Here is a 27,169-nt window from a genome sequence, read left to right on the forward strand (position 1 = left end):
TGAAACATATTACAGCATATTATTTCTAAATTATTATGAATTTATATTTTTAGGGGGACAACTCAATAATTAAGGCGATTTTAGGGGTTTTGACACAAACTTTAGGGATAAATATTTTAGAGAGTTGGTAACACTGCCATCATTTGACGTTTGTGTTCGTATTCTTATCAATTTTTCATCGTTGTTTTGTTATTGTTACTTGATTGTGATTCGTAACCGTTTAAACATAGCGAGATACCAAATTGTGTTGTTTTTTTATGATACTTTTTCTTAATCTTATCCAATACAATGTCGTTGGACAGATTTAGGAGGTGCGCCAAATGTGGAATTACTCCTGTTAAAGACGGCTTGTTATCATTCCACAGATTCCCTAAACCTGGGAAAACAAATCTTGAACGGTATGTTTAAAAATAGGTATTAAATATAAATAGGTACCTGTAAACATATGAGCAATCAGCCGTCGCCCTGGGGTTTCACCCGCGTAGTTCCCGTTACCATGAGAATATGGGAATAAGATATAGTATAGATAAGATATAGACACTCACAAATAACTTGGTTTTCTAGTGGTAATGTAAAGTGGGGATAATTTTTTTTTTACTAGTTTATCTCATACTGTGGGATATCTTTGGATAGGTCTTTAAAAGATATAAGGGGTCTTCTTGTAATACTTTTCGATTTAGGGATCCATTTGTGAAATATTATGCATTTATGAGCTTTATGAGCTAATTTTTGTTAGAGTCAGCATTATAATGAAATTACTAGGGAAACGGCTAATTAGCAATCGCTAATTAAAGAGTAATAGTCGTCGAATTTAAAAAACGTAATACGTAATCAAAAATTGTATACTAAAAATTAAAAAGATAAATTTGTCAGTAAGATAACTCAGATTTTGGTAAAACTAGTTTTGTCTATAAAATAAAAATTTAATGTTTAAAAAATATATATTTTTTTTGGGTTCCTTACATGCAAAGTGAGGATGAATTTTTCATTGTTTATGTGGTCATATTGTGGTGTGGGGTATAGTTATCAATATTTTTGTGCATTACATAGGTGATTAAAGTGCTAACTTTTGCAATATTCTTAGTCCTTGTTTTAGTGAGTCATCTACAAAATCCTATATCATTCTGGAAAAGAAGATAATTTTAATATGTGTACCTAATTCTACAAAAATAGATCAAATAAATCTATACTATAGTCTTTCTTGATGAGTACTGTTTACCAACAAACAATTTAAAAATGAGGGTATAAATCACTAGTCATTTCACTCCTTTTAATTTAATGTAAACTTTAAATATAGCATCTAATTTAAAATAGTAATTACCATAAATATTTTAATGACTAACCTCAACCCAAAACTTTGTTTAAAAAGGTTACTTTTTTTTGATAAAAAAGTCTTTGCTTTCTGATATGGCTAAACAAAAGTAACTTTTCCGAGGAAGTAAGATGAAAAAATAATTTTATTGTATTTTGTAATAATTTATTGATAATTGCAGGGCAAAAGCTTGGGCACAATATTGTTGGCCTGAACAAGATTGGTCATCAGCGGATGCATTAACCAAGTTGTTTACCAAAAACAAAGTGTTGTGTAAAAGACATTTTGAGGACAAACATTTTATAGACAACACAAAAATGACACTGAGCAGGACTTCAGTACCTACAGTATCAGAAATTGTGCTACGTCGTTTCAAAAAACGTAAGCTATGATCACCAGTTGGAGCCCTACATAACTATGCTAGTTTAAACACTCATCATCGGCCATTTTATGCATCCACTGCAGGACGTAGTCTTAGTTTAAGCAGACCTTTTTTTTGACGGCCTTCGTGGTGTAGTTGTGTGCGCGGTGAATTTATAAGACAGGTTGGGTTTGATCCCCAGCTGGAAAGATTGAGGTTTTCTTGATTGGTCCAGGTATGGCTGGTGGGAGGCCTTGTCTTTGGTTAGTTACCACCCTAACGGTAAAGACCAAGCAATGAGTGTTTGAACAATTTTCACCCTGAATGTTGAAATATTATTTAAGAAAAATCTCCATTTAAAATTGCCACCGACTTTAGTTCTAAAATATTGTGTGTGGAATCAATATTGCTGCTGTGTCTAAAGCCTGTGGAGTAAGTATGTAAGTAGTTTCACTTATTTTCCTTGGAGTAATATATTCTTTGAACGCAACCATTTCGTACTATTATAATATGTTATGGATTAATTAGGTTATCTTAGGGTTTTTGTTTTTTGCGTTTGATTTTAAGTAAGAACTAAAGTTAGTTCGACCAAAGATAATTTTATACTATAGATTGGTTACATACATAATCACTGCAAAAAGTGATCCGAATAATATGAACCGAGAACTATAGGCTACAAAACTGAGCGCACACATCCACAATTTTGTCTTTAATTCCATTATTTATGTATATTATATGTATGTTGTATGTATGTATATAACTCGACATTGTAGACAATATTTAGGTATTATCTGTTTCAATATCATTTGTTGTCGACCACAACTAACATTGAGATGTGGAAATATCCTCTTTTGAGCGCCTCATTTTTCATGACCTAGTAACACATCTAACAGTATTTAACATCATTGACTTCAACGTAACTTTAAACTCCAGTGGGTCGACACATCATAAGGCCTAGTTCGGACTTCGTATATGGTGCAATTTAACGTAATTGTAGCTTTTTTCCTTAAGCGTTAAAGTTCAAATTCTGTAGATTAAAATCAGGTATGTATAAAATGATTTACCCAACATTACTATAAACCAGTGGTTCTCAAACTTTTTTGGTGACGGAACCCTCTTGGAAGACAAAATACTTGACCCTAAAAAAAAACTAATGAGAGGTATGAAACTGTTTTTTGATTCATGATTCGACGCGTAAAAACGTTTGATCTGAAAGATGTGTTTTGTTTATTTGACGGCGGATTGGCACCGCCTTCAAACTGATCACAAGGTAGCACATAGGTAAGATGTTATTTTTTGCTTTTTAGTTTAGGTTAGTTTTTGAGTTGGAAGTCGGTTGAATTTATGGAAACACTAACAAACACGCTAGCCGTCTCTATAATTTTCGAAAGTTCCCCTCGATTTCTCCAGGATGCCATCATCAGATCCTCACATTAAAAAAAATGGGACCACCCTGGAACCAAACCCTTCAAAACAAAAAAAGAATTATTAAGATCGGTTTATAAATGACGGAATTATCGCTGAATTATTATAAAAAAAAACATACATACAGCCGAACGTAGAACCTCCTCCTTTTTGGAAGTGGGTTAAAAAAGGAAATCATATGTACCAGTGCTGTGGCGCTAACATGTGGCCAATGAGATAATCCTCGTCAGAGAAATAGACAAATTTCAACCTATGGCGGCGCAACCGGCAATACATCAATACAATAGATGGCAGTAGTATATAATATTAAAACTCAGACTAAATACATAAGGACCACCCAAATTCACGAACAAAATTTTCTGCCATTTTCTAAGGAAAACTAGCTTAGATTTCATACATATTTTATACTAAACTAGCAGTTTTAGTTCGTTTTTACACCATATAACTACACAAAAAGGTATTTTTACGTTTAACCGACGGACACGATTGTAAACTATGAAACATCGATTCTATAGAGACAGTGTTTATAATCGCATAAGATCGTTGATCATATACGTTGACAGAAAAATCATGTGTTGCGAGGCAGGTCTTTATCTAATTAGTTTGAGTATTAAAAATTATATATTTAAAAAAACGTTCTAGTTCTTTTGACCTTGAAAAATAACAAAAGTTTAAAGATTTATTATACTATATATATATATATATATATATATTATATATATAAGTTTCTATATATAAAGTCTACAAAAACGCTATGAACGGATGGAACTAATGACAATTGACATGTGAAAATCCAACAATGTTTTTGAACTTTGCTTTGTCTGTCATTAATGTCATTTTGACGTTGAGCGTGAGGTCTATAGTGATCTGTGGCGTGAGCCGTCAGCTGTTTGTTCACCCAGTCCGGCAAAATTGTAAATTGTTGTGTTGTTTGTTTACGTGATCTGTATTTCTGTATCTGTTAATACCGTTTGGACTTTTGTTTGGATTCGACGCCACAGAAAATGCCAAGAAAATCGGCCTTTAAGTGCTATTTTGGATGTGATCCTATTCAAGGTATGTTTTAACCTAATGTTTAATCCATACTTATTATTATAAATGTGAAAAAGTGTGTGTGTCTGTCTGTTTATTTGTTTGTCCGTCTTTCACGGCAAAACGAAGCGACGAATTGATGTGATTTTTCAAGTGGAGATAGTTGAAAAGGATAGAGAGTGATATAGACTACTTTTGTCTCTTTCTAACCTCCCACTTCCCTAAAATAGGGGGCGGGATTTGTATGGAGCATTCCACAATTTTCAAGCTAGAAAGCTAATAATTGGTATGCAGACTTTGTGCAGAACAGGAATGGGATAGGTCAAATTGAAGCTTGACTGGGTCTGCTAGTTTATTGTCAGAATTGGCTAAATTTACATTATATTTGATCATCTTTAAGCGATGCCAGCATGCATACATTTATAGTCAATTAGTACTATATGTATGTATATGTAGCCTATAGCCTAAGTGTCAACCTGTTGCCAAGCAATGAAACTAGCCTTTAATATAATCTACACTTATATTGTGAAGCTAAAGAGTTTGTTTGTTTGATTGAACGCTCTAATCTCAGGAATTACTGGTCTGATTTAAAAAATTCCTTCTGTGTTAGAAAGCTCATTTATCAAAGAAGGCTATAAGCTATATACTATCCCCGTATTCCTACAGAAACGGGAACCACGCGGGTGAAACCGTGCGGTCTCAGCTAGTATGTTGTTAATTTAACTCGAATTGCTACTTGTTTTGTTAACTTGTATTGTTTTTCAGGAAAGTTCCATCAATTTCCGCGGAAAACCACTGATAAATTCAATCAATGGAAAATGGTGTTGAATCCAAAAGATCAACGTAAAGGTGACACATATATACTTAACAATATACACATGTGTGATCGCCACTTTGAAAAGTTTTACAGATCAGGAAGTGGACGTCTTACTGGAAATGCTGTTCCTACATTGAATATTGGTATGTTACTTTTATACTGGTTTATTATATTGAAATTAATTGATTATAAAACACGGGTAAAACCCGATTAGTTTAGACCCATACAGGGCCCTTAGTCATGAGCTGGTTCTTGAATCATGGTGCGACCCAAACTGGCAGTTTGAATATGAATAACATGTAAATATATTCTTACACACATGTGTCTGGTAAAATTACTAGCAAAGAAGCAAAATGAGCAGGTAGGATACATAGTTAAAAAAACAATTGTTAGTTAAATATGTAAAAGGTTTGCACCTGTAGAATGTATTTAAGCACAATGCATCTGTAAAATGATAATTATATTGTAGCCCGGAATACTATAAAAAGACCTATCTATTGGAGGCATAGATGACATTGTGTTTTTTTTTTTTTTATTCTTTACAAGTTAGCCCTTGACTACAATCTCACCTGATGGTAAGTGATGATGCAGTCTAAGATGAAAGCGGGCTAACTTGTTAGGAGGAGGATGAAAATCCACACCCCTTTCGGTTTCTACACGGCATCGTATCGGAACGCTAAATCGCTTGGCGGTACGTCTTTGCCGGTAGGGTGGTAACTAGCCGCAGCCGAAGCCTCCCACCAGCCAGACCTGGACAAATTAAAAAAATCTCAATCTGCCCAGCCGGGGATTGAACCCAGGACCTCCGTTTTGTAAATCCAACGCGCATACCACTGCGCCACGGAGGCCGTCAAAGAAAAAAAGAAGCCGCCGTGTAAAGTTGATTCATCATCATTATCAACCCATATTTGGCTTACTGCTCGAAACTCCTCTCAGAATGAGATGGTTAGGCCAATAGTCCACAACGCTGGCAGAATGTGGATTGGCAGAAAATTCTCTGGTATGCAGGTTTTCTCACAATGTTTTTCCTTTTGAGACATGTGATATTTAATTTCTCAAAAAGTACACAACTGAAAAGTTGGAGGTGCATGCCCCGGACCAGATTTCCCTCCGGAATCAGAGGCAGAGGTCATATCCACTGGGCTATCATTGGGTGTAATTATTCATTGCTCAATTAAAGAAATTGCATAAATATTTTGTGATTTATCACAATACACTTGCACAAAATATAAATGGGAAGTAGAAACAGTACTAATCAGTCTTATGACAAACTTTATCAATTTAATAATGTATGAATATGATGATGTGTATGAATGTCAATAGAATACATAGAAGCAAAAGAAATGTATGCCATAATAATCAAAACTAAATTGCAAGCATTCAATTATACTATGCACAAAAATTAAGGGAGCAGAAAAAAAATCCAAATGTTTGGGGGATTTTCAACAGGCTGTAACTAATACAAAAATGGTCATACAGCAAAAAAAAAAAGGAAATTGTAGCTCTAAGTTTTAGTTTTTGGATCTGAGTTTGAAAATTTTTTTTTGAAAATATTTTTCGAGTAATCATAAGAAAACCACCGACAAAAAAATTATCGAAATTTTTTTGTTTTTTTTTTAATCTACGGACGTGGAAAAAATTTTTTCGACTCAACCTCCATATGGACCGGATAGCTTGTTTATTCAGATTTAATTTCGTTTTTTTTAAATCTCGATACGAGCATTTCTCGCTGAGATATCGATGTTTGAATGGAAAAAGATCATTTTGTCTTTGATTACCAATATCTCAGCAACCAATGATCGCACAGAAATTTTGAGGTTGGTTTTAAAAACTTGAATAAATTCTCTACAAGAATTGGCAATTGAATTTTGAAAAAAATTTTTTTTTCTATCATTACATGAATTTGAAAAAGCATCCAAAAAAGGGCTTTTTGTCGTTTTTTGGAAAAACAAGCGCCCAATCAAAAATATTGCGGAAACCACTGACGTTAAGTGTGCCTTTTACTGTTCAATATACCCACAAAAACCCTACAAAGTTTCAATTCAATCCAGCCAACCGTTTTTTTTCCCACTTGATCAAATTTTTGAAAAAAATTAAAGGAGCAAGAATTTCGCATTTTTATGAAGCACAAAAAGGAAAAATAAATTCATGTTAACATACAGATTCCTTTATTGACCCCTTCCTATCACAAGCTTCTCACTTGCTTGTAGAGTAATGGGATATATTTCTAATGGGTTTTTTAACTTGTTAAAGCATTAGAAGTATTTCTCATACTGTTCTATTCTTATTAAAAATCGTTTAATTACATATCTATATACAGGGTGGACAGACTGTTTTCTAATTGCTTTCTACACTGGACTGGACTGAGCTTGTTTTTTTTTTTCATTTTTTTTATACTTTATACAGTCAGGTTTTTTTATTTGTTTAATTAAATTATTCTTTAAGTGGTATATTGATTTATACCATTTAGATTTAGAGGCTATTTAGATTATTACATCGCCTATAGGTATGTTCTTATAATTTCAGTCAATTTAAGTAGGTAATTTATAAAAAAAAGTAGTTTTGTTAAGATATAGAAAGTAACAGAGTATAATTTCATTAACATTATGATTAGTACCTACTTAAGAATAAATACTGTAATTCCATATGCTAAACACGAGAGTAAGTATAGAATTAATGTTGATTTCAAATAATTTCATTTTGCTTTAAAATAAAACTGTCAAACTTAAAAACTGCGTTTGATGCATAGAATTTTAATGTACTTGTACCTTTAATCTTTAATCTATGGTTTGATGTACCTAAATGACGTTTATGACAATTGACACTTGACATTGACACTGACAGATGACTCAAAATCAAAATTACAAAACAAAAACAAGCAATCATTTATCATTCGTATTTAGTATTTAGTCGACAGACCCGCTTTTTTTATTGTTGACCAACGCTAATATCCAAAGGACTTGAATTTGCTTTTCGTTTTGTTTCTATTGACGATGTCGCTATCGAAAGATAAAATATGTTGTGTACCTAACTGTGGTAAAACGCGTAAGTAATATGTTTATAACAATAATTGTTTGATTTAAAATCAATTCCATTCACTGCGATTTTAGATGTGATATATCGCACTAGCTGGTGTATAGGATTTTACTTTCATTATCCAGCGGAAAATATAATATTTTTCAGGATGTAAAGTAGTCTTTCTGATATTCCAGTCTTTAATCTATGTGTGGGCTAAATTTGATTAAAATCCCTGTAATTTTTGTGTTAAAGAGTTGTTTGTTTTGTTTTTAAATATCATACTCAATATTATGCACCAGTAAATGAAAATTCATTCATCAGAGTAACAAACGTCCACACAAACTATAACATTTACAATATAAGTAACTTAAGATATAATAATTAATAATATAATGGATAATTAATAATATAATGGATAATTAATAATATAATGGATAATTAATAATATAATGGATAATTAATAATATAATGGATAATTAACATCATGAATATAAGTAATTTATTTAAGTGAAAATATTTATTCTGACCTTTAAAGATTGGGTTCATTTTGTATGAAGTCAAAAGTTGAATGTTTATTTTATAGGGTTTGATGGGACGGTATTACACTGTTTTCCCAATCCTGAAAAACATCCTGACCGATTCCGTACTTGGATCAACTCAATTGGTGGAGATATCTTGGCACTTGAAAACAAGATTATTTATAAATATCGAAGAGTATGTAATAATCATTTTTTAACACGATTCCATACTACCGGCAATAGGTTGTCTGCCAATGCAACACCAACCCTGAATATACCAGGTTACTATATATTTTTAATTTTATTATTCTTTATAATTTTAGTTAACCATGTTTCTCAAATTCAGCATTTGAGGTGTTTATAGAAGACACAAAAAGTGAAAATTTGGTAAGACGATGAAAAAATGTGCACTGTAGAGAGTAATCTATATAAATAGAAATGAATTGCAATTCTGTTAGTCTAAAAATCGAGAACGGCTAAACTGATTTGCCGTGGAAGTCTAGGAAAGGTTCAATTGGTGAAAACATATAGAAAAAATGGGAGTGAGCCGTGAAAGGTACAGACAGACTTATTTTCTCATCTATAATATTAATATAGATATAAATGCAAAGTAGTTACGCCACAGATTGTCAGGGAGCGCCGCTTTGTTTGTTTGGTTGTCCAGACTCCAGACTGATGACTAAACCTTAAAAAGTATACATCCTACTCTATGGTTATGTGTATGTCATGTAACCTCTACACTAAAATCGAACATTTTTGTTTTCTAAGAATTCTAAAACTGTCACTTTTTCGGACACCAATTTAAATTGATACAACAAGAGGTACCTAGATTGAATATCTACCTCATTAATTTTTTTTCGATGAAAGGTAAAACTTATTTAATTGTAATAAAATCCTAACTTATCTTGCTTATTAAAGTATTAAAAATGTTACCTATGATCGATAAAATTCTAACTAGCAATTTTTTTATCTTTCTCAATAATTATTTTTTGTGACAACCCTTACCCAATCTACTGAAAAATTCCCACAGTCGGAAACCGTACTGTGTTATAGTTTTATGTATTTTAAAATGCTATGACATTGATACGTGTGTTACATGGATAGTCGGAATTTGAATTTTTTTGGTTAATAATATTAGTTATGCAGTGAACTTTTGTGTTATTTTTTCCAAAACTAGAGCAACAAATTGTAAATTCCTCATCATTAACAATAGCAAAATTATTTACCTGTATGATAAAAAAAAACAGAATGCAAAAGTTCTAAAATTTGTGTTAACTGTAGCAAAATTAGTACCTATGTGAAAATATCCTTTTATTTTTTGAAAAACATGACAAGCCATTTTTCTCAAGACGAAACTAAACTCTTATAGAATTTAGAAATTAAAAAAAGCTATAAGTATTCGAATAGCCCACTATGAGGCTCTTCGACAGTTCCACTGTACAGTACATTATTTACGCAACAGCCTGTAATGTTGCGGAAATAAAAATATTTAACATTGTAATCAATGTTATAATCGATATTTTTTCAATAAATTGGAAATGCCTTTATCTGATTTTTATTGATTAAATCCATCATCATAAATACGAATTCGTGCATTTTTTTTAAATATTGCACTTTTTCTTGGTGAGATCAAAAAGAACACAGCGTTTGTGTGACACTGACATTGAATATGTCACTGTCATTTGTCATTTAGACTTTGTTGTTGTTATTTTCGATGTATTACAATTACTCTCATTTATTTTTTTTCTCCTTTTTAAAATTTTTAACAATGTCAATATAAATATAAAATACAAATACACTATTAAAAATTTATAAAAAAAATCAACCCTCCCGCTGCGGGACATTTGAGTGCCCAAGTGGTCAGGGCTCCAGAGTGAGGAACCTCCTCACAATACGCGCCGTCTCAAGAATCACTGCCTTTTATATTTTTAACACTTGAATTTCGGTCCTTTTTATTGCCGAAATATTTTGTGTTATCCTATAAATTTTTGTGCTATTTAATTTGTTGTGCGTCTGCACCGTTACGACCGCTTGAAGTTACAAACCCGGACGATTCTTGTGTTATGTTGTGTTGTGATTTGCACTCGACTGCTGTGCACAGTAAAAAAATCGCGAAAGAACTTTGTTTTTTTTATAAAGTGAGTGTTTCTTTGATTGAAAAAATGCCACATTATTGCATCTTGGGGTGCAATCCCACAGGTAAGGTTGAAAGTTTTATACTATACTAGCCGACGCTCTGCGGTTTCACCTGCCTAGTTCTCGTTAGGATACAGAGATAAAATATAGTTTGTGACACTTACAAATACCGTGGCTTCCTAGTAGATAGTAGTAGATCCAGAGATTAACCCCCACTATCACTAACTTTACCTCTTTATAATATTTATAGTATAGATAATAATAATAATAAGCTGTTTATTCCCAAATCACACATACCAAATAATATACCTAATACAAACAATTTAAAAGGATAAACTAACTTAAATTAACAAAAACTTAATTCTAAAATAATAAATAGGTATTTATTTTAGATTGATATTATTCATTATTTTTTTTTTTTTGTTTAGTTAAGTCCATCAGTGATCAGTCAGTCAACTTTAAACTGATTTTTTAGATAGAAGAGGATGTTTGATTATAAATTATTTAGTTGTTGTTATTTGGGTACCCATTTGTGGGTAAAGGCCTCCTCCATCATAACCTAACGCTGTCTGTCTGCAGCAAGCCTGGTCCATAAGTATAGAGACCACATACTTTTAGATATAAGAAAATTCTCAGGTATGTAGTTTTCCCTTCACAGTTCAAAGTATGTTGTATTTTCTTATAATGCACATAACTGAAAAATTTTAGAGCATCCCCAGACAGCTTTGGAAGCTACGCCCTCTGAATCAAAATTAAAAAAAAAATCTAAGGTCTTATCCACTGGACTGTTACAGCTTTATCTGGTCTATTGGCATACCCAATCCTACCCAGTGCCGTAAATAGCCTTGTCCGCGCCCTGTGCAAGCTTCTTTAACTGTGCCATATGTAAGTAGACCCTTTGCCTATCATACCACCCACTGTGTCTCACTCAGTAAACTCAAACGCAGGTTCGCTACTGCAAATGCGTTGCCCATTCTGATGCTTAATTCTGTCTATCAATCAATCAAATCATTTATTTCAAGTAGGCTCAGTTTACAAGCACTTTTGACACGTCAGTTGACTATTTGTAAAGATTCTACCACCGGTTCGGAAGGCAGGTTCTGCTGAGAAGATACCGGCAAGAAACTCAACAGTTGCTCTTTTGAAAAGTCATACAGTATTACAATTTACATTTGATAACAATTAAATTACAATTTCTTATAGTTTTATTCTTGTGCCCCCGAGAGTATACGCCCTGTGCCTGGGTGGCACTGCCCTATTTATGCCACAGATCCAACCAGGCTTTTTCAACTACCTGGAAACCAGGAATTTTTAGAAAAAAAATTTAAAAAGGGAATGTTTGTGGTATTGTTGGGCTATATTTTATCCTCAAATTGTAATGGAAATGAGAACTATGCAGCTGTTACTGCAAGGCGTTGGCTTGTAATATATAAAAGTAGAGTGTAATTATACCAGGCAATAATTACTTTCAGGATTTTCAATGCACAGATTTCCAAGTTATAAAAAGTTTCCAGAGCGCTTTGAACAATGGGTTACGTTGTGTAACGGAAAATTGGAATCACCATCTGATTATGAACGTTATCAGCAGAAGCGGATTTGTGGCAGGCATTTTTCTGAAAAGGATTACAATAGAAATAGAAGGATTCACGCTTTAGCTGTTCCCTCAACTTGTTTGTCAGGTATTGTTGTTCCTTATTCATAGTAAACTACTTTACATATTAACTAGCAACCCGCTCCAGCGTTGCAATGGTGCTATGTAGATACTAATATCATGATTAGTCTATAACAGGGTTTCTTAAACTTTCGCCTCCATGAACCCCCCTTAAAATTTCCAAGTGACAGGCGAACCCCTTACTAACTAATGAACCAAATTTGACTGTTAAAGAAAATAAGGTTTTTTTAAAGTTCTATAAAAGGTAGCACATAAAGTACCAAAAGAAATGTCTTTGTAATATTAATGTGATGGGTGTTCTTGTTTCTTGTCACTAATGGATTCAATGTTAAGAGTAATTTTGGACAATTTTAACCTTAACTCTGACTTGGTATCAGTTATCAAGCCACCATTAAGTAAATCTTGTCACAAACTCTCTGCCGTTGAATGGCAAACCCCTAGAGGTTTGCGTACCCCACTTTAAGAAATCTTGGTCTATAATTTCTGTGTGGTGTATCCTGCGTCCATGGACTGCTGCCAACCAGGACAAAACGTACAGCACGAAAGCCTGTGTGTACAGTTTAAGTCTCTGTGATATATTCTCTGTGCTATTATTATATATATATATGTACTTTTTAAATCTCTTGAATTACTATCTATTGCTATAAACTGCAATATCTGTTAAAAGATCTAAGTGAACATCCAGTAGAGCCTTCACTGTTTACTATTCAATGAATAGATATACATATAGATTTGTGTCAATATGTATTATTGACAGTATCAAAGTTTCAGAATTTGTAAAGACAAAATATAATAAAAACTGGACGCTCAGAGATTGCGTTTCTTACAGGTGTTATTTTGTCTCATGTCACAAAAACAAACAGTTTACATAACCTTGAAACAGCGCAATTCAACCTTGTACGCCAATTCGAAATTACGTCGCCCATTCGATCACGACCTGTCAGTAACAAAATCTCTGAGCGGCCGGACTTAGATAATTTTTTATAGTAATTGTAGTAGTGTGAATGCGTTTTATAAAACAAAAAGTGAGTTTTGGGGAAAAGTAATAGGCCGTACGGACTACTTTAGTACTTTAGACTACTTTTATTTTAGTCTAGTACAAACAATTTTTGTATTTACCGCCGTAAGTTAAGTCGTATTCAACTAAAATACTAAAGTATATGGTTAAAATACAGTATTGTTACACATGAAAAAATTTATCAAACAGATTATTCTGTAGATAATGTTATTTTTCATTAAATTTTAATGCTTTACTTTATCAATATCTATGATTTTCACATTTTTATAACTGTATTTCAGGAATCATTTTGAATTTACATCAGTTAATTTTTTTTAGAAAAACGTTTTCAACACATAAACAATGGTATATTTTTTTCAGTTTTTTATTATGGCAATACATTATTGGAAAAGTCTGCGCGAGCAACGCGAGGTTTTTATCTGTGGTTTTTGTTTTCTTTTCAGTTCTCGAATTTCGTCGTGTTATTTTTTTAAAATTATTATTTAAAGTGTGATTTATAGTAAAATTTGTTTCGCGTCGAGTTTCCGGTCCTACGTGGTTGTTGTACTTACAAACTTTACGCTCGTTCACTTTGTAAGGTTGCTTCCTGAGTTAATACAAAGAACTTTGTGAAATTCCTGTGATAGGCGCTCTTTAGCAGCAATAATTGTATTGCTAGTATTGTACAGTGGATTACAGTTACAACAACAGCTATGTCGCAAAACATTTGTTGTGTACCTGGATGTTCAGTGACTAGGAAAGATGGTAAATATATTTTATGCATTCACTTATTTTTGATCTTTTTTCTGAGATATTCTCAGCCCAGAGTTAAGAAGTTTGTGTAACACCCGTCGGTTTTGTACATTCGTCGTTATCAACCCATATTCAGCTCACTGCTGAGCTTGAGTCTCTCAGAATGAGAGGGGTTTAGGCCAATAGTCTACCATGCTGGCCCAATGCAGATTGGCAGACTTCAAACACGCAGAGAATTGAAAAAAATCTCTTGTATACAGGTTTCTTCACAATGTTTTTTCAATACACACAACTGTAAAGTTGGAAGTGCATGCCCGGGACCAGTTTAGATACCACACCCTCTGGAATCGAAGGCAGAGGTCATATCCACTGGGCCATCATGGCTATTATTTACATTTTGATAGTGGTTGTAAATGAATTTAACATTATCATCCTCCGCCAACACCAACACTCATCAGGGCAGAATGGTGGGTCCAAGCTCCACATCCCTGTGTATTTGAATCTGTGGTGTGCATAAGGTTGTCGATCAGGGTACACACTAGTAAGAAAATTAAGCAAACTGGGAAAATGTTCATTTAATAGGCATTAAGAATACAACTCTTAGGGTATGCAGTACTTTAATGCATATATGATGTGCACGTCACTGATGTGAATACGCAGATATTGAGTAGTATGGACCCAAAGACTAATTAATTATACTATTGCACAATTTAACTATTATATTAACAACTATGCAATTTCACCAATGATGTTCCTGTTCTCGTAGGAATATGGGGAAAAGTATATCCTGTAGCACTCTGCGATAGTGTAACTACCCAACAGTGAAAGGATTTGTTTACAATCTATCCCACTGCCAAGGGTCACTGGCAGAGATCTCTTATAGAGATAAGTGTTTCCTTGTCCACTGTTTTTCTTTTTACTTTTGTGTGACTAATATTGGTACTTAATAAATTAAAAAAAAGAAAAAAGGATTTTTCTAATCAATTTAGTTGGACTCTATTCAATGCAAACAAACAAACAAATCTTTCCCCTTTACAATATTAGTATAGAATATTTTTACCTTTACAATATTTGATTGAACGCACTAGTCTCAAGAAATACTGGTCCGATTTGAAAAATTCTTTCAGTGTTAGATAGCCCATTTATCGAGGAAGGCTATATATTATCCATGTATTCCTACAGAAACGGGAACCACGCAGGTGAAACCGCGCGGCGTCAGCTAGTTATTGTATAAATAATAAAGTTGTTAATTATTTATTATACTCAAATGATTTTCTTATCTTTATCAGGTGTTCTTCATCGTTTCCCTAATCCATTCACAAATATTGAGAAATTTGATGCCTGGATATCTAACATTGGCATTGAAATCACACATTTAGATCCTAAAGTTGTGTACGACAACAGACGAGTCTGTTACAGACACTTTGAAGATATGCACAGGTATCCAGGTAATAGGTTGTGTGGAAAAGCTGTCCCCGTTCTTCATATAGTTTCAGGTGATGTATCATTACATAGTATAACTGTAGAATTAAGTTTTTTCAGCAATATATAAAGTGATTCAAGAAGATTTATATATATAATATATACATATTAGAGATTTCTGTTCTCTAAAAAATTCTGTGATTTGTAATGTGTAGTAACAAACATATTTTTGTTTGCTTAAATCACAAAATATGCTGGCTTAACCTGACAAGATTGATTAAATTAATATAATTACCTTTAAAATCAATAAAGGTTTCAAAAAATCTTTCAATATATCTTCAAAAGAACAATAAAGTCTATAATCTTTAAATCGTAACCATTTTTATCTTTTAATATTACAAATAATATACACAACTGGCGGGCCGTAAATATATCTTGTAGTTTAGAGTAATTATAATATTATTAATCACACAACACTGTCCCATATTAGTATATGTGTTGCACTTGCATGGAAATTTGTAACTTTTGAAAAAGTGTGTAAATTTTGTGACAGTTGCCTGTATACTTGATCTTGATCTAAATTATGTGCAGCTTCCAACAGGTCAAACCAAATCAGCAACCATCCTATCCCAACATCCATGCAGCTATTGGGTGGGAGAACAGTGGGTATCAAAACTTTAACACATTAATTATGTTGGTGTTTACTTTACCTTATCAAATGAACTAACTAAAAATGGCTATGTAGTTAGTCAGTACCTACTATAGAAGTTGCTGCAATAGGATTAACACCAAAATCTCTATAATTTACTGGGCCTCTCAGACATTAGAATGGGTATCCAAAGCTGTTCTAATACAGTCTTGAAAAATTTGCCTAGGCAGGGAGAACAACATTAGTGGAGAAGGGGAATGATAATCAATTGTCTGTCTGCCATACGTTTGAACCTGGCACCTGCTCAGTGAATCCATGGATTGCTAAGATATTCCTATCTATCTTACCTTACCCCCATACTCAGAGAGGTAAACACATCTCGATTTCTTTTGTTGTAGCTGTTTTTGTAAAATGCTGAATACATAGCATTCCAAGGTTGTTGTATAATTTACTCTGAATGTTGTTACATATTGGACCATGGTTTATCTAAATAATATTTTGCTTGCCTTAGGTTTAGGCAGAAAATATATTTTGTTCATGACTATACGGCATAAAATCTGGAATCCATAGAACATCTAATTACTATGACGTAAATTTTTCGTGAGTAGCTTTATCTCAAATACATAACCGTTTACGAAAATTCTTGATTCTGGTAGCTAACTGAATCACCAGGAAATGAAAATTTACTATCTTTATTATATAAATTAACGTGATTTTGTGATTGGTATCCCTTCTTTTTATTATTCGTCCCACGTTTCATTTCATACGCAATTACTTTTTAAACAATCGAGATATTTAATTTTACATCAATTCAATTCATCAATCATTCGATTAAAACAGTTAAATGGCTACATATAGTTATATTTTCGTGACTTTACATTAGTGTTTTAGGGTTTTTATTTGTAAAATACGTTTATGAAGTAGAGAAAATTGGCATGTAGTCAAACTATAGTGTAAATTAACATCTCCATATACTTTTATGGAGGAGTGTCCCTGGGTTTCTTGGGCCGACGTTGTGTGGGATGCTGGACATTCCCCTTTACCAGGTTATTTGTATAAGCTAATAAGTGAGTGAGTCATAGGTCGGACATATTCTCAAAAAAATTTTAAAATTTTAAAACGTACATTTTTATAGGTATAGTTATATACTCAAGAAAATTAGTTTAGGAATTTAACACTTCTGCGATTACGTTAATAAACGCGACTGCTATCTAAACCTTTATTCATCCTACTCTATGTTTATGGGTTCCTTGTGGACTACGGAACTATATAAATTATTTAAAACTGTGAGACTTCTTTTATGATCATGAAAAGGAATGTGACGGGGTCCTTTGATCACGGTATATCTGTCATGGATGTCAATGTCAGTGTCAAATGATAAATGTAAATGTCTGACAGCTAGAGTCAACTGTCAGTTGGTGCGAATGTTTATTGTTTTTGAGGATTTCCGAATTTTATTTATTTCTAAGTTTATAGCAACCTGTTGCTTGGTTATTTATTATTCTCGCTATAAAGTACGACGTAACAAACGTGGTAGCCCCTGTTCATTTAATGCCGATCTCCGTACTACTTGAGCGTTGTATTTTTTTTTTGTGCTAGACTTAACAGAACCCCGCGTGTTTATTCGCGCAGTTCCCATTCTTGTGGGAATACGGGGATATAATATAGCCTATATTACTCCGTGATAGTGTAGCCAATCATTAGTGAAAAAAAAAATTATATTATTTATTATCTATCCAGTAGATTTCACAGTATATTGCATAGAAACAAACAAAACTTCCTTGTTTATAATTTGTATTTTATAGCTAATTTATATAGTTTTTAATAGTTTTTGTAATAATAAGAACATTACGGTACGATGCCGTGTAGAAACCGAAAGGGGTGTGGATTTTCATCCTCCTCCTAACAAGTTAGCCCACTTCCATCTTCACTTACCATCAGGTGAGATTGTAGTCAAGGGCTAACTTGTAAATAATTAAAAAAAAAAATCTTTCAACTTTTTAATATTGGTATAAATAAGAGACTCGTAACTTTAGTGGTATTTTTAAATATCTCAACAATGAAAGAAGATAGAAGGAAGTGTTTCAAATGTGGTTCGTCACCTGCTGACGACCCAGACACAGTTTTATACAGATTTCCGAAACCTGGTTCCACGAATAGTCTCCGGTATGTACTTAGTACTGATATTAACTTTTTATTTGCCTTGTTGGTCCAATAATTAATTAATGTAGCTTGGGATCACAAGGGTGGGGTATAAAAGGCAAGAGTGCATAAGTATCTTCTTCTTGAGTATTTGCCTTGTTTGTTCAATAGTTAGTTTATGTAGCTTGGGATCACAAGGTCCTAGGGTAGAGTTTAAAAAGCAAGAGCCAATAAATATATTCTAGATAAGTGTTCACAAAAAGAAAACTTTACAAAAACATTTCCAAGAAAGCAAAACTTAGGCAAGAATATTGGCATTTATATGAGACTAGCTGCCGCCGCGTGGTTCCCGTTCCCGTAGGAATACGGGTATACTATATAGTTTATAGCCTCCTTGACAAATGGGCTATCTAACACTCTAAAAGAATTTTTAAAATCGGACCAGTAGTATGATTAGTGCGTTCAAACAAACAAACACAAAGCTTTATAATATTAATGTAGATAGAAGTAAGAAAACTAGCAAAATACTATTTCAATAATGATTGTTTTTGATACATCTATAAAAACCTTATTTTAGATTATGGTATGGTATTTTAACCATACCATAATCTAAAATACCTGATATTTCTATAAAATTTGTTTACCATTAGCTTAATCTAAATTTTTATACAATTAAAAAAAAAATGTCTTCCTATTGTCAGAAATAGTACACTAAGTATTTGGTCCATCATACTTCTTACTTGTTCTATTCTATATTTTAGTTGTGAGGTATGGGCAAAATATTGTTGTCCAGACAAACCATGGTACAATATGGAGTTCCAGGGTAAATTGCACAACGAACACAGAATGCTATGTCATCGACATTTTCTTGAATCAGCATTTGTGGACTTCTCTATGAAGAAATTGAGACGCTTTGCTTATCCTGAAGTGGTGGAGGTAAGTTAAACACCAACATCATTCATCATAATCAGCCGATGGATGCCCACTTCTGGACTTAGCCTTCCTGTAAGGACTTTGGGACAAGGACACTTGATTTATAGTGATTTATACCCTCATTCTCAATTTGTTTGTTGATAAACATTCTGAGTTCCATGCAACACAATGAAAGAGATAGCAGTATTTATTGATGCACCATTAATTGTATTTATTGGTTGCAATTAGTCTATTTCTGTGTTAAGACTGAAATGTTGGTTGAAATTTGTCTAATATAGAACTTTTTGCAGTTCTAGTGAGACTTCTCTAGTTAGTTTGTTCATTAGGTATAATTTTTAGTCATTATTATACTGTGGTCTTTCGGAATGTTAGTCTCCCGTGGCACAGTAAGCTCTACAAGTACTATGTTTCATTTGTTTGGATAAACGAAAATGTCCAGTCTAGATTTTGAAATAATCACAAGCTCTGAGGTTTTATAATGTTTTTCATACAAATGTTCATTTATAATGTCCATGCAGAACCTAGGATTGAATAGGTCTTGCTTGTGGAAAAGTCATATAAACACTGTAACATATCTAGTGTTTTACTATACCCTGTTTTGCTACCCAGCAGTTGCAAATGTGGTTGCAGATTATGTTTGACCTCCTCAGGAATCTACAGATTCAATTCAAGAACAAGAACAAGTTACTGCCACAGCATCTACACAGACAGCTACAAATCTCCCTGAAGGCAATTCTGTTATTTTTTTTAATGGTGAGTTGTCTTGTACATTATACATTTCATCAAAACAAATGTGAAAATGGATGTCATATTCAATGTTAAAAACGTGTCGTGATTTTGCTGTCACAAGAAATGATACCTAGTGTTTTTCAGATAGCATGGGTACAGTGACATTTGCCTGTATGACGTTCATTATACATACTATCGTTAATCGTGGCAAACTTTCAAGAGTGAAACGAACTGTCACCCGCACTATCCTATATGAAACAAACTGTAAATGCCAAATTCTTACTTTTTCATCAGAACATACAAGACGGCCACAAGGTGCAGTGGGTAGTGACCCTGCTTTCTGCATTCATGACTATGGATTCGATTCCCACAATTGGAAAATATATGTAATGAGCATGGATGTTTTTCAATGTCTGGATGTCTCATCACAAATATTTTCCAATGAATATTTATAGTTTATAAATATATCATAAAATCTCCTTCGTTAACCTATCCTAAGTTAGGCTAATAAGTCCACCACGCTGGCCCAATTCGGATTGGCAGACTTCACAAACGTGGATAACTAAGAAAATTCTCAGGTATGCAGGTTTCCTCACGATGTTTTCTTTCAACATTTAAGACTTGATATTTAATTTGTTAAAATGCAAATAACTGAAAAGTTTGAGGTGAAAGAGGGATTAAAATCAAACAAATCGAAGGCAGGGGTCATACCAACCGGACTATCACCTCGCTTTGCTTTACTACAATATTATTTGTTAATTTGTTAAAATAAACGTAAATTCCAATAATAAATGGTTTTTAATTATGCATATTTCGTGCATATTTTTCGCCCTTTTTCAGTGCATATTTTGACATCATATAATTTGATGTCTAATGGTAAGCCATCTGTTTATTCTAATAACTATTGAAGTAAAACTTCTGTAGTCACGCTTGACTTGGAGGAGTGAGGTGGTGAGTGCGTTACGAAAAGTGTAATCGAGGGAGGCGAACGGACGTTGAGAGGGAGAGATAAAGAAGTTTTACTTCAGTTGTGTGGCCTAAAGCACACTAGTTTTTTAAAAGTTTTTCCTTTTTTAGTGTGGAAAATTGACTTCATTTCATTTAGTCGCTTATTAAACAACGAACGTTATTTAAAAGAAATAATATCTAAATATCGTCTACAATGTCGAGTTGTGTGTTCAGGAAGTGAAAAAACTATATATACATAAATATATAATGGAATTAAAGATAAAATTGTGCATGTGTGCGCTCATTGGTGTAGCTAAATTCAGATCACTTTTTGCAGTGATTTTGTATGTAACCAATCTATAGTATATAATTATCATTGATTTTCCCCGTTTTAGTCACATCTTTGATCGGTGCTTTGCTCCTATTGGTCGTAGCTTGATGTTAAGTAGCTTATAGCCTTCCTAGATAAACGGGCTTTTCATCAAAAAAAGAATTTTTCATTTCTAACCATTAGTACGTCAGTTCGCCAGTAGTATAGCGGGCGAGCAAACAACGTTAAAGGCAATTTTATACTTGTAAAATTCTAAATAATTCTTTCACGAGTATTTTTTATTTTTAACGGAGAATACAGAAAGCTAACATTTAAAAATAATGCACAAACAATCTCCATTACAATTTTAGGTCGGATTTAAAAAAAACATTATTGATTTTGAATTTGGATTGGTAATTCAAATATTGTGATTTGAGGCAAAACTTCATTTTTAAGATCTTATATTTTTTCTTTCTTTCGCCTGACGTATTTGTAAGAGGCACCCGATGATTATGTATTCAGATCATCATTTACAATACGATATTAATTAATAATAATAATTATTATTAAATAATAATAAAAAAACAATCTGTTACAGGTTCCACGACAACAGACAAGACACCTATGCAAGAAGATAGCAATATAGATATTGAAACAGATAAACCTGATGAAACTGAACGCAGGATAGATTTAGACAACACCTCGTCTTCTAACGGTGAGTACTATTTTTGCCCATCATCCTGCATTAGAGCAGCGCGGTGAATCTAAGCTTTATATGCACTCCTATATAATATACTATCAACCCTCGCATGGGTATGTAGATATAAATATTATTATTAGTCTTATTACAGGACGGAAGTGTAAGGATGGAGGCACCCCTGCCTCCATCCTGCCTGCAGTAGGTCGTTAATATAAGCTAATAATAATGATGATAATGATAATTTATGATAGTAACAATGATAGTTCCCTGAGACAACAATACAATCAAAGTCCTTGGTCCAAAATATGAAAATGCTTTTTAGATGCTAAGGCACAATAAAATGCTTTTTTCAATAATGATATTTTTATTTTTCAGGTTGTAATATTACTGAGCCTTATCCTGAATTTTTGGAAACCGAATTCCTTGATGATATAGATACTGATGTTGATGAGGACCCATTGGCATTAGTACCAGAATCAGAATCAGAAGAAATGGAGATCCTCTACGACCTTGAGCCATCCATAGATCCAAGAATGCAGGACGCACTAAATCTACATGCACAAATATTAAAAAAAGGACTGAAGAAAGATACCAAAGAAGCACTTTTCAAACAGTACATTATACCAGAAAAGTTTTCATTACTGCATGCTCCAAAATTAAATCCAGAATTATCAGAGGCAGTAACAGAGAGAATCCGTGCGATAGATGCAAGAGTAGTGGTGGCACAAGAACAGTTGGGTCAAGGTATTGCCGCCCTCTATGAAGGTTTAGAATTGCTGATAAATGATTCCAAGGAGAATCTTGCAATAAAAGCTTTAAGTGACAGTTGTCAGATATTATGCGATCTACATCACATGCAAACACAATCGAGGAGGAATCTAATAGAGACAAATGTAGACAAAGAATTATTAAATATATTACAAGATCTAGAACGTGACGCTTTTCTGTTCGGAAACCATCTTTCAGAAACAATAAAAGAATGTAAAGAAAAAGAAGAGACCCAAAAGTTAGTATTAGTAAAGAGTAATCTAGACACTGAAATCTTAAATTTTATACAAGATGAGAATCAAGAGTTTTCTTTAGAAAATGAAGTTATAGCTGACACAAATGCAAATAAAGATAATACAATAAGAGGCCTGCGGAAGATTGTATTTGTTGACATTAATGTAGACAATAAAGGAAAAGATGTAAAGCAAGATTTACGTTTAGAAAAAGAATTTGAAACTACAAAACTGGGTACCCAAAAGGTGGTCAATCATAATATAGACCAAAAATACTCTAATGTCTCACAAGATTTGCCATTCAGATATGAACTTTTAGAAAATTCAAACACAAGTAAAAACATTGATGAACAGAACTTAGAAGAAACAGAAAATTTAGACATACAGTTCCCAAATGTCATGAACGCCGAAAAAGGTTTACTTGGAAATAATCGTGCTCGAAAAATTAAAGCAAGTAAAGACGCTGTGAAACAATTGCATATTCTTTCTCCATCAAAAAGGCCGTCAACATCAGCTCAACAAGCTGTTCTCCAGTCGATAAATTCAACTTTGTCGTCTAACAAACAGGGTGGGTTGAAGAGGACTATAGTTCGGAAAGTGAAATTCTTGCGTCCAGTGAAGAGAGCTACTCCTACCAGAGTAGACAGTGAGCAACCAACTAGCGATGAAGGTACATTTCTTTTATTTTGATATAATGCTAGGCAACATGCAGTCCATCTGATGACGTTGTATGATTGAGCATATTATGCTCAATAACCTCCTCTATTTTACAGTAAAAGTCTCACTGAAATCCAGCTGTTCCAAAGATTGGGCCGGATAAACTGGCAGACAGACAAAATTTTTAAACAAGTTTGTTTGTGAATAAACACATTTTTAATTGATCAAATCAAATCAACTCAAATCATTATTTATTTGCTAGATGTTTTTTTGATCTTTAAATTATTAAATTACATTCAACTCATGTAGAAGGTATGCAAATATTTTCTAATATCATCGAAATAATAGTTAATAATAATAATAAAATCTTTATTGACCAAAAATAGATTAAAAAAACCATAACATTGCCTGTGGTCTCCTCACTAGATTGATCTGTATCGTGGAGACCAGGTAGGATTTTCTAATGCTTTCCGTTGGACTAGGACTAATTACAAAAATTACAATAAATATGACTACATTACAAAAAGAAATACATACTTTTATAAAACTATTATTTTATTTCCAGATTCACCTGCATGGATGTACAAGACATGACAAAACGAATAACCATATGCACAGTATAAAGAAGAACAGCACATAAAAGTGTTTGAAAAATATCTCTGCGATAATATTTTTATAAGTTTTGATTCTACAAAAGAACCGAAGTCAACAATTTGCAAAGATAGTTTGAAGAGCCAATGGACATTGGAGTCCCAAGTGCTGGAATGTTGACTCTGCACCAGAAAGTTGAAAGAAAGCAGTGTTGGTCAACTGCCCATTAACTGAACCGAGGATATCAAGAGGGTTGCAGGAAGCCACTGGATGCTGGCGGCTCAAAAGTCCCTGCAAGAGGTCTATGTCAACACCAAAGGCCCCTGAACTACATAGGCCCCTTATGTGTGAAAGCAAAAATTAGTAAAACATAGACAACAATCTCTCAAGTAATCTAGTGCTTTCCAGGACATAAAAAAACGTTGAAAAAGCTAAGCTCTTTTTTTCTCGGGTTAAGCGTGCGCTCAACTATAATTGTAAATATCGTACTTAAGTTACTGTCTTTATTTTAAGCATTTTTGTATATTTAGTGAGAAATCTTTATCCTTCATTGGGCCCTAACTATTTTGATACAGGGTCACTAGACGCACTAAGCCACTGCTCCAGACTCCAGCAGTGGATGCCCATGGCTGATAATGATGAAGCTTTTATATACGAACTTTTCCTGTTAGTATGTATGGGTCAGGCAAATGATGGAAGCTTAATAGGGTAGTTGACTCATCCAATTTTAATATAAAGAATATTAATTTCGCATAGTACATGGGACAAGGGTACGAAATACATTGATATTAATTAATAAAAGTTAAGGATTTGTTATAAAACTTGATTTAAAAATCATGTATTTTCCAAAATTTTCTAAGCGTCTAAAACGCTGTAATCCATTTTATGACGTCACAATGTTACTTGATGTACTAAACGTCAAACTAATTGTTATCTAATTTTTGTCAAACGCTCCATTTGTAAGGCATTTGTTATAGTGACGTCATGAAACACTCGAAATATAGACCATCATGGCCGACAGGCAAAAAAAAAATATTATTAAATAAATTTAATTTTCATGTAATCACAACTCAAAAAAAATATTTATTCCAGTACAAAGATAATGAACTATTTAAGACCTTTAAAAAAAAAGTGTCAACTAGCCTATTGGTTATAATAAGTAAGAAGTATGTATATTATAGAGCAGTCTCTAGGCATTATGACATACTACATATAATTATTTTTACAAATGCCTTGATTTAGAAAGTTAACTGAAATAAACATATTTAGAATTTTGGAAAGCGGAATGGCTTATTCACTATCTTTGACGTATGCTAGTTGACACTCGAGTTACGAAATTGTGACTATGTAATAAATGTAAACCGGTGCCTGCTAGTAGATATCATACAGTAGGTAGATGACATTTTGTCAATTGTTTTTATGTTTTTTATAGGTTGATAAAAAGACTAAAAGAAGCCAGCTGATTTGTCAAAATATGTGTCATTTATTATTAAATAATAACATCAGTTTTTGTATCAGTTTAGTGTTTTAACTTCAGTTTGATTGACAGTAGCAGAAATGCAACTTCAACGAAAAATATACAATAACTGTGAATTTTAATTATTACTTTGATGATTTTGATTTATTGTAAAAGAATTTTCGTCATTTATTTTTTTTCTGTATTGTGTTGAGCCCAATAGTTAAGTGTGCAGATAGCGTCGGTATGGTGACAGTTGCCTTATGATGTACATACAACTATTATCGTGAATTGCGGCAATCTTTCAAGAGTGAAACAACCTGTCACCGTACCCATGCTAACTGAAAAACACTTAAGTAAAATTGAACAGTTTGCAATAGTTACTTACCGTCTCAGCAATGTCCATCCAAACCATGGATTTGGCTAAGTTGTCGTTGCTCGAAGGTGTCTTGTCCCAATTCCAATAAGTGAGTTCCTTGAAACCGCCGATTACCTATAATACCAAAACTTATTTATAAAAACAATAAATAAATTATGTTTTTATTATCTTTGTCATTTTATTTTGCCCTGTTATGTGGATTAAACGTTGGAAGCTTAACTTTGGATTTTTTAGCATCTTTTTCTTTGGCGACATTGCAATTGATTGCTTGGTGTTAAATCACATTGGTAAAACACTACATAATAATGTTTGACTATTTAACAAGTGCATCATAACCAGCTGATATGTTAATGACTGGAGTACAACTGATATGTTAATGATCATGACTGGAATACATATGTTAATGATAATGACTTGAATACATATGTTAATAATAATGACTGGAGTACAACTAATATGTTAATGATAATGACTGGAGTACAACTGATATGTTAATGATAATGACTGGAGTACAACTGATATGTTAATGATCATGACTGGAGTACAACTGATATGTTAATGATAATGACTGGAGTACAACTGATATGTTAATGATAATGACTGGAGTACAACTGATATGTTAATGATAATGACTGGAGTACAACTGATATGTTAATGATAATGACTGGAGTACAACTGATATGTTAATGATCATGACTGGAATACAAATGTTAATGATAATGACTGGAGTACAACTGATATGTTAATGATTATGACTGGAGTACAACTGATATGTTAATGATAATGACTGGAGTACAAATGATATGTTAATGATAATGACTGGAGTAAACTGATATGTTAATGATAATGACTGGAGTACAACTGATTTGTTAATGATTATGACTGGAGTACAACTGATATGTTAATGATAATGACTGGAGTACAACTGATATGTTAATGATAATGACTGGAGTACAACTGATATGTTAATGATAATGACTGGAGTACAACTGATATGTTAATGATAATGACTGGAGTACAACTGATTTGTTAATGATTATGACTGGAGTACAACTGATATGTTAATGATAATGACTGGAGTACAACTGATTTGTTAATGATTATGACTGGAGTACAACTGATATGTTAATGATAATGACTGGAGTACAACTGATATGTTAATGATAATGACTGGAGTACAACTGATATGTTAATGATCATGACTGGAATAC

The 27,169-nt window shown here is 33.0% G+C and overlaps 2 protein-coding genes across 8 annotated transcripts in view; one reads left to right on the plus strand and one right to left on the minus strand.

The window, feature by feature from the left end:
• The window catches only part of LOC112046148 (uncharacterized), a 38,372-nt gene that overhangs the window by 8,855 nt on the left and 2,348 nt on the right, over positions 1-27,169 (minus strand). Inside the window, exon 3 of the mRNA XM_052890237.1 lies at positions 25,968-26,072. Coding sequence (XP_052746197.1) covers positions 25,968-26,072 — 105 coding nt within the window. The remainder of the gene's footprint in view (positions 1-25,967; positions 26,073-27,169) is intronic.
• LOC112046146 (uncharacterized) lies at positions 175-26,125 on the plus strand. 7 transcript variants are annotated; one of them, XM_052890225.1, is made up of 7 exons: positions 175-398; positions 1,494-1,693; positions 4,896-5,090; positions 8,549-8,764; positions 21,773-21,889; positions 22,250-23,545; positions 24,098-26,125. In XM_052890225.1, exons 1-7 carry the CDS (start codon positions 289-291, stop codon positions 24,124-24,126), a joined length of 2,163 nt encoding a protein of 720 aa, XP_052746185.1. In that variant the 5' UTR covers positions 175-288; the 3' UTR covers positions 24,127-26,125. The 7 variants fall into 7 exon arrangements, with proteins under 7 accessions (XP_052746185.1, XP_023938425.2, XP_023938427.2 ...); XM_024082657.2 differs by lacking the exon at positions 8,549-8,764 and having other exon boundaries at positions 176-398; XM_052890226.1 differs by lacking the exons at positions 175-398; positions 1,494-1,693 and adding an exon at positions 4,011-4,154.

Source organism: Bicyclus anynana, chromosome 27 (genome assembly GCF_947172395.1).
Source record: "Bicyclus anynana chromosome 27, ilBicAnyn1.1, whole genome shotgun sequence".
In the NCBI taxonomy this organism is placed as follows: domain Eukaryota; kingdom Metazoa; phylum Arthropoda; class Insecta; order Lepidoptera; family Nymphalidae; genus Bicyclus; species Bicyclus anynana.

Bases quoted from the DNA above. Each gene is read 5' to 3' on its own strand.
- LOC112046146 (XM_052890225.1), top strand. From the start codon at position 289: ATGTCGTTGGACAGATTTAGGAGGTGCGCCAAATGTGGAATTACTCCT. The intron at 1,694-4,895 runs GTAAGCTATGAT...ATTGTTTTTCAG, and splicing joins GCTACGTCGTTTCAAAAAAC to GAAAGTTCCATCAATTTCCG. The intron at 5,091-8,548 runs GTATGTTACTTT...TTTATTTTATAG, and splicing joins TGTTCCTACATTGAATATTG to GGTTTGATGGGACGGTATTA.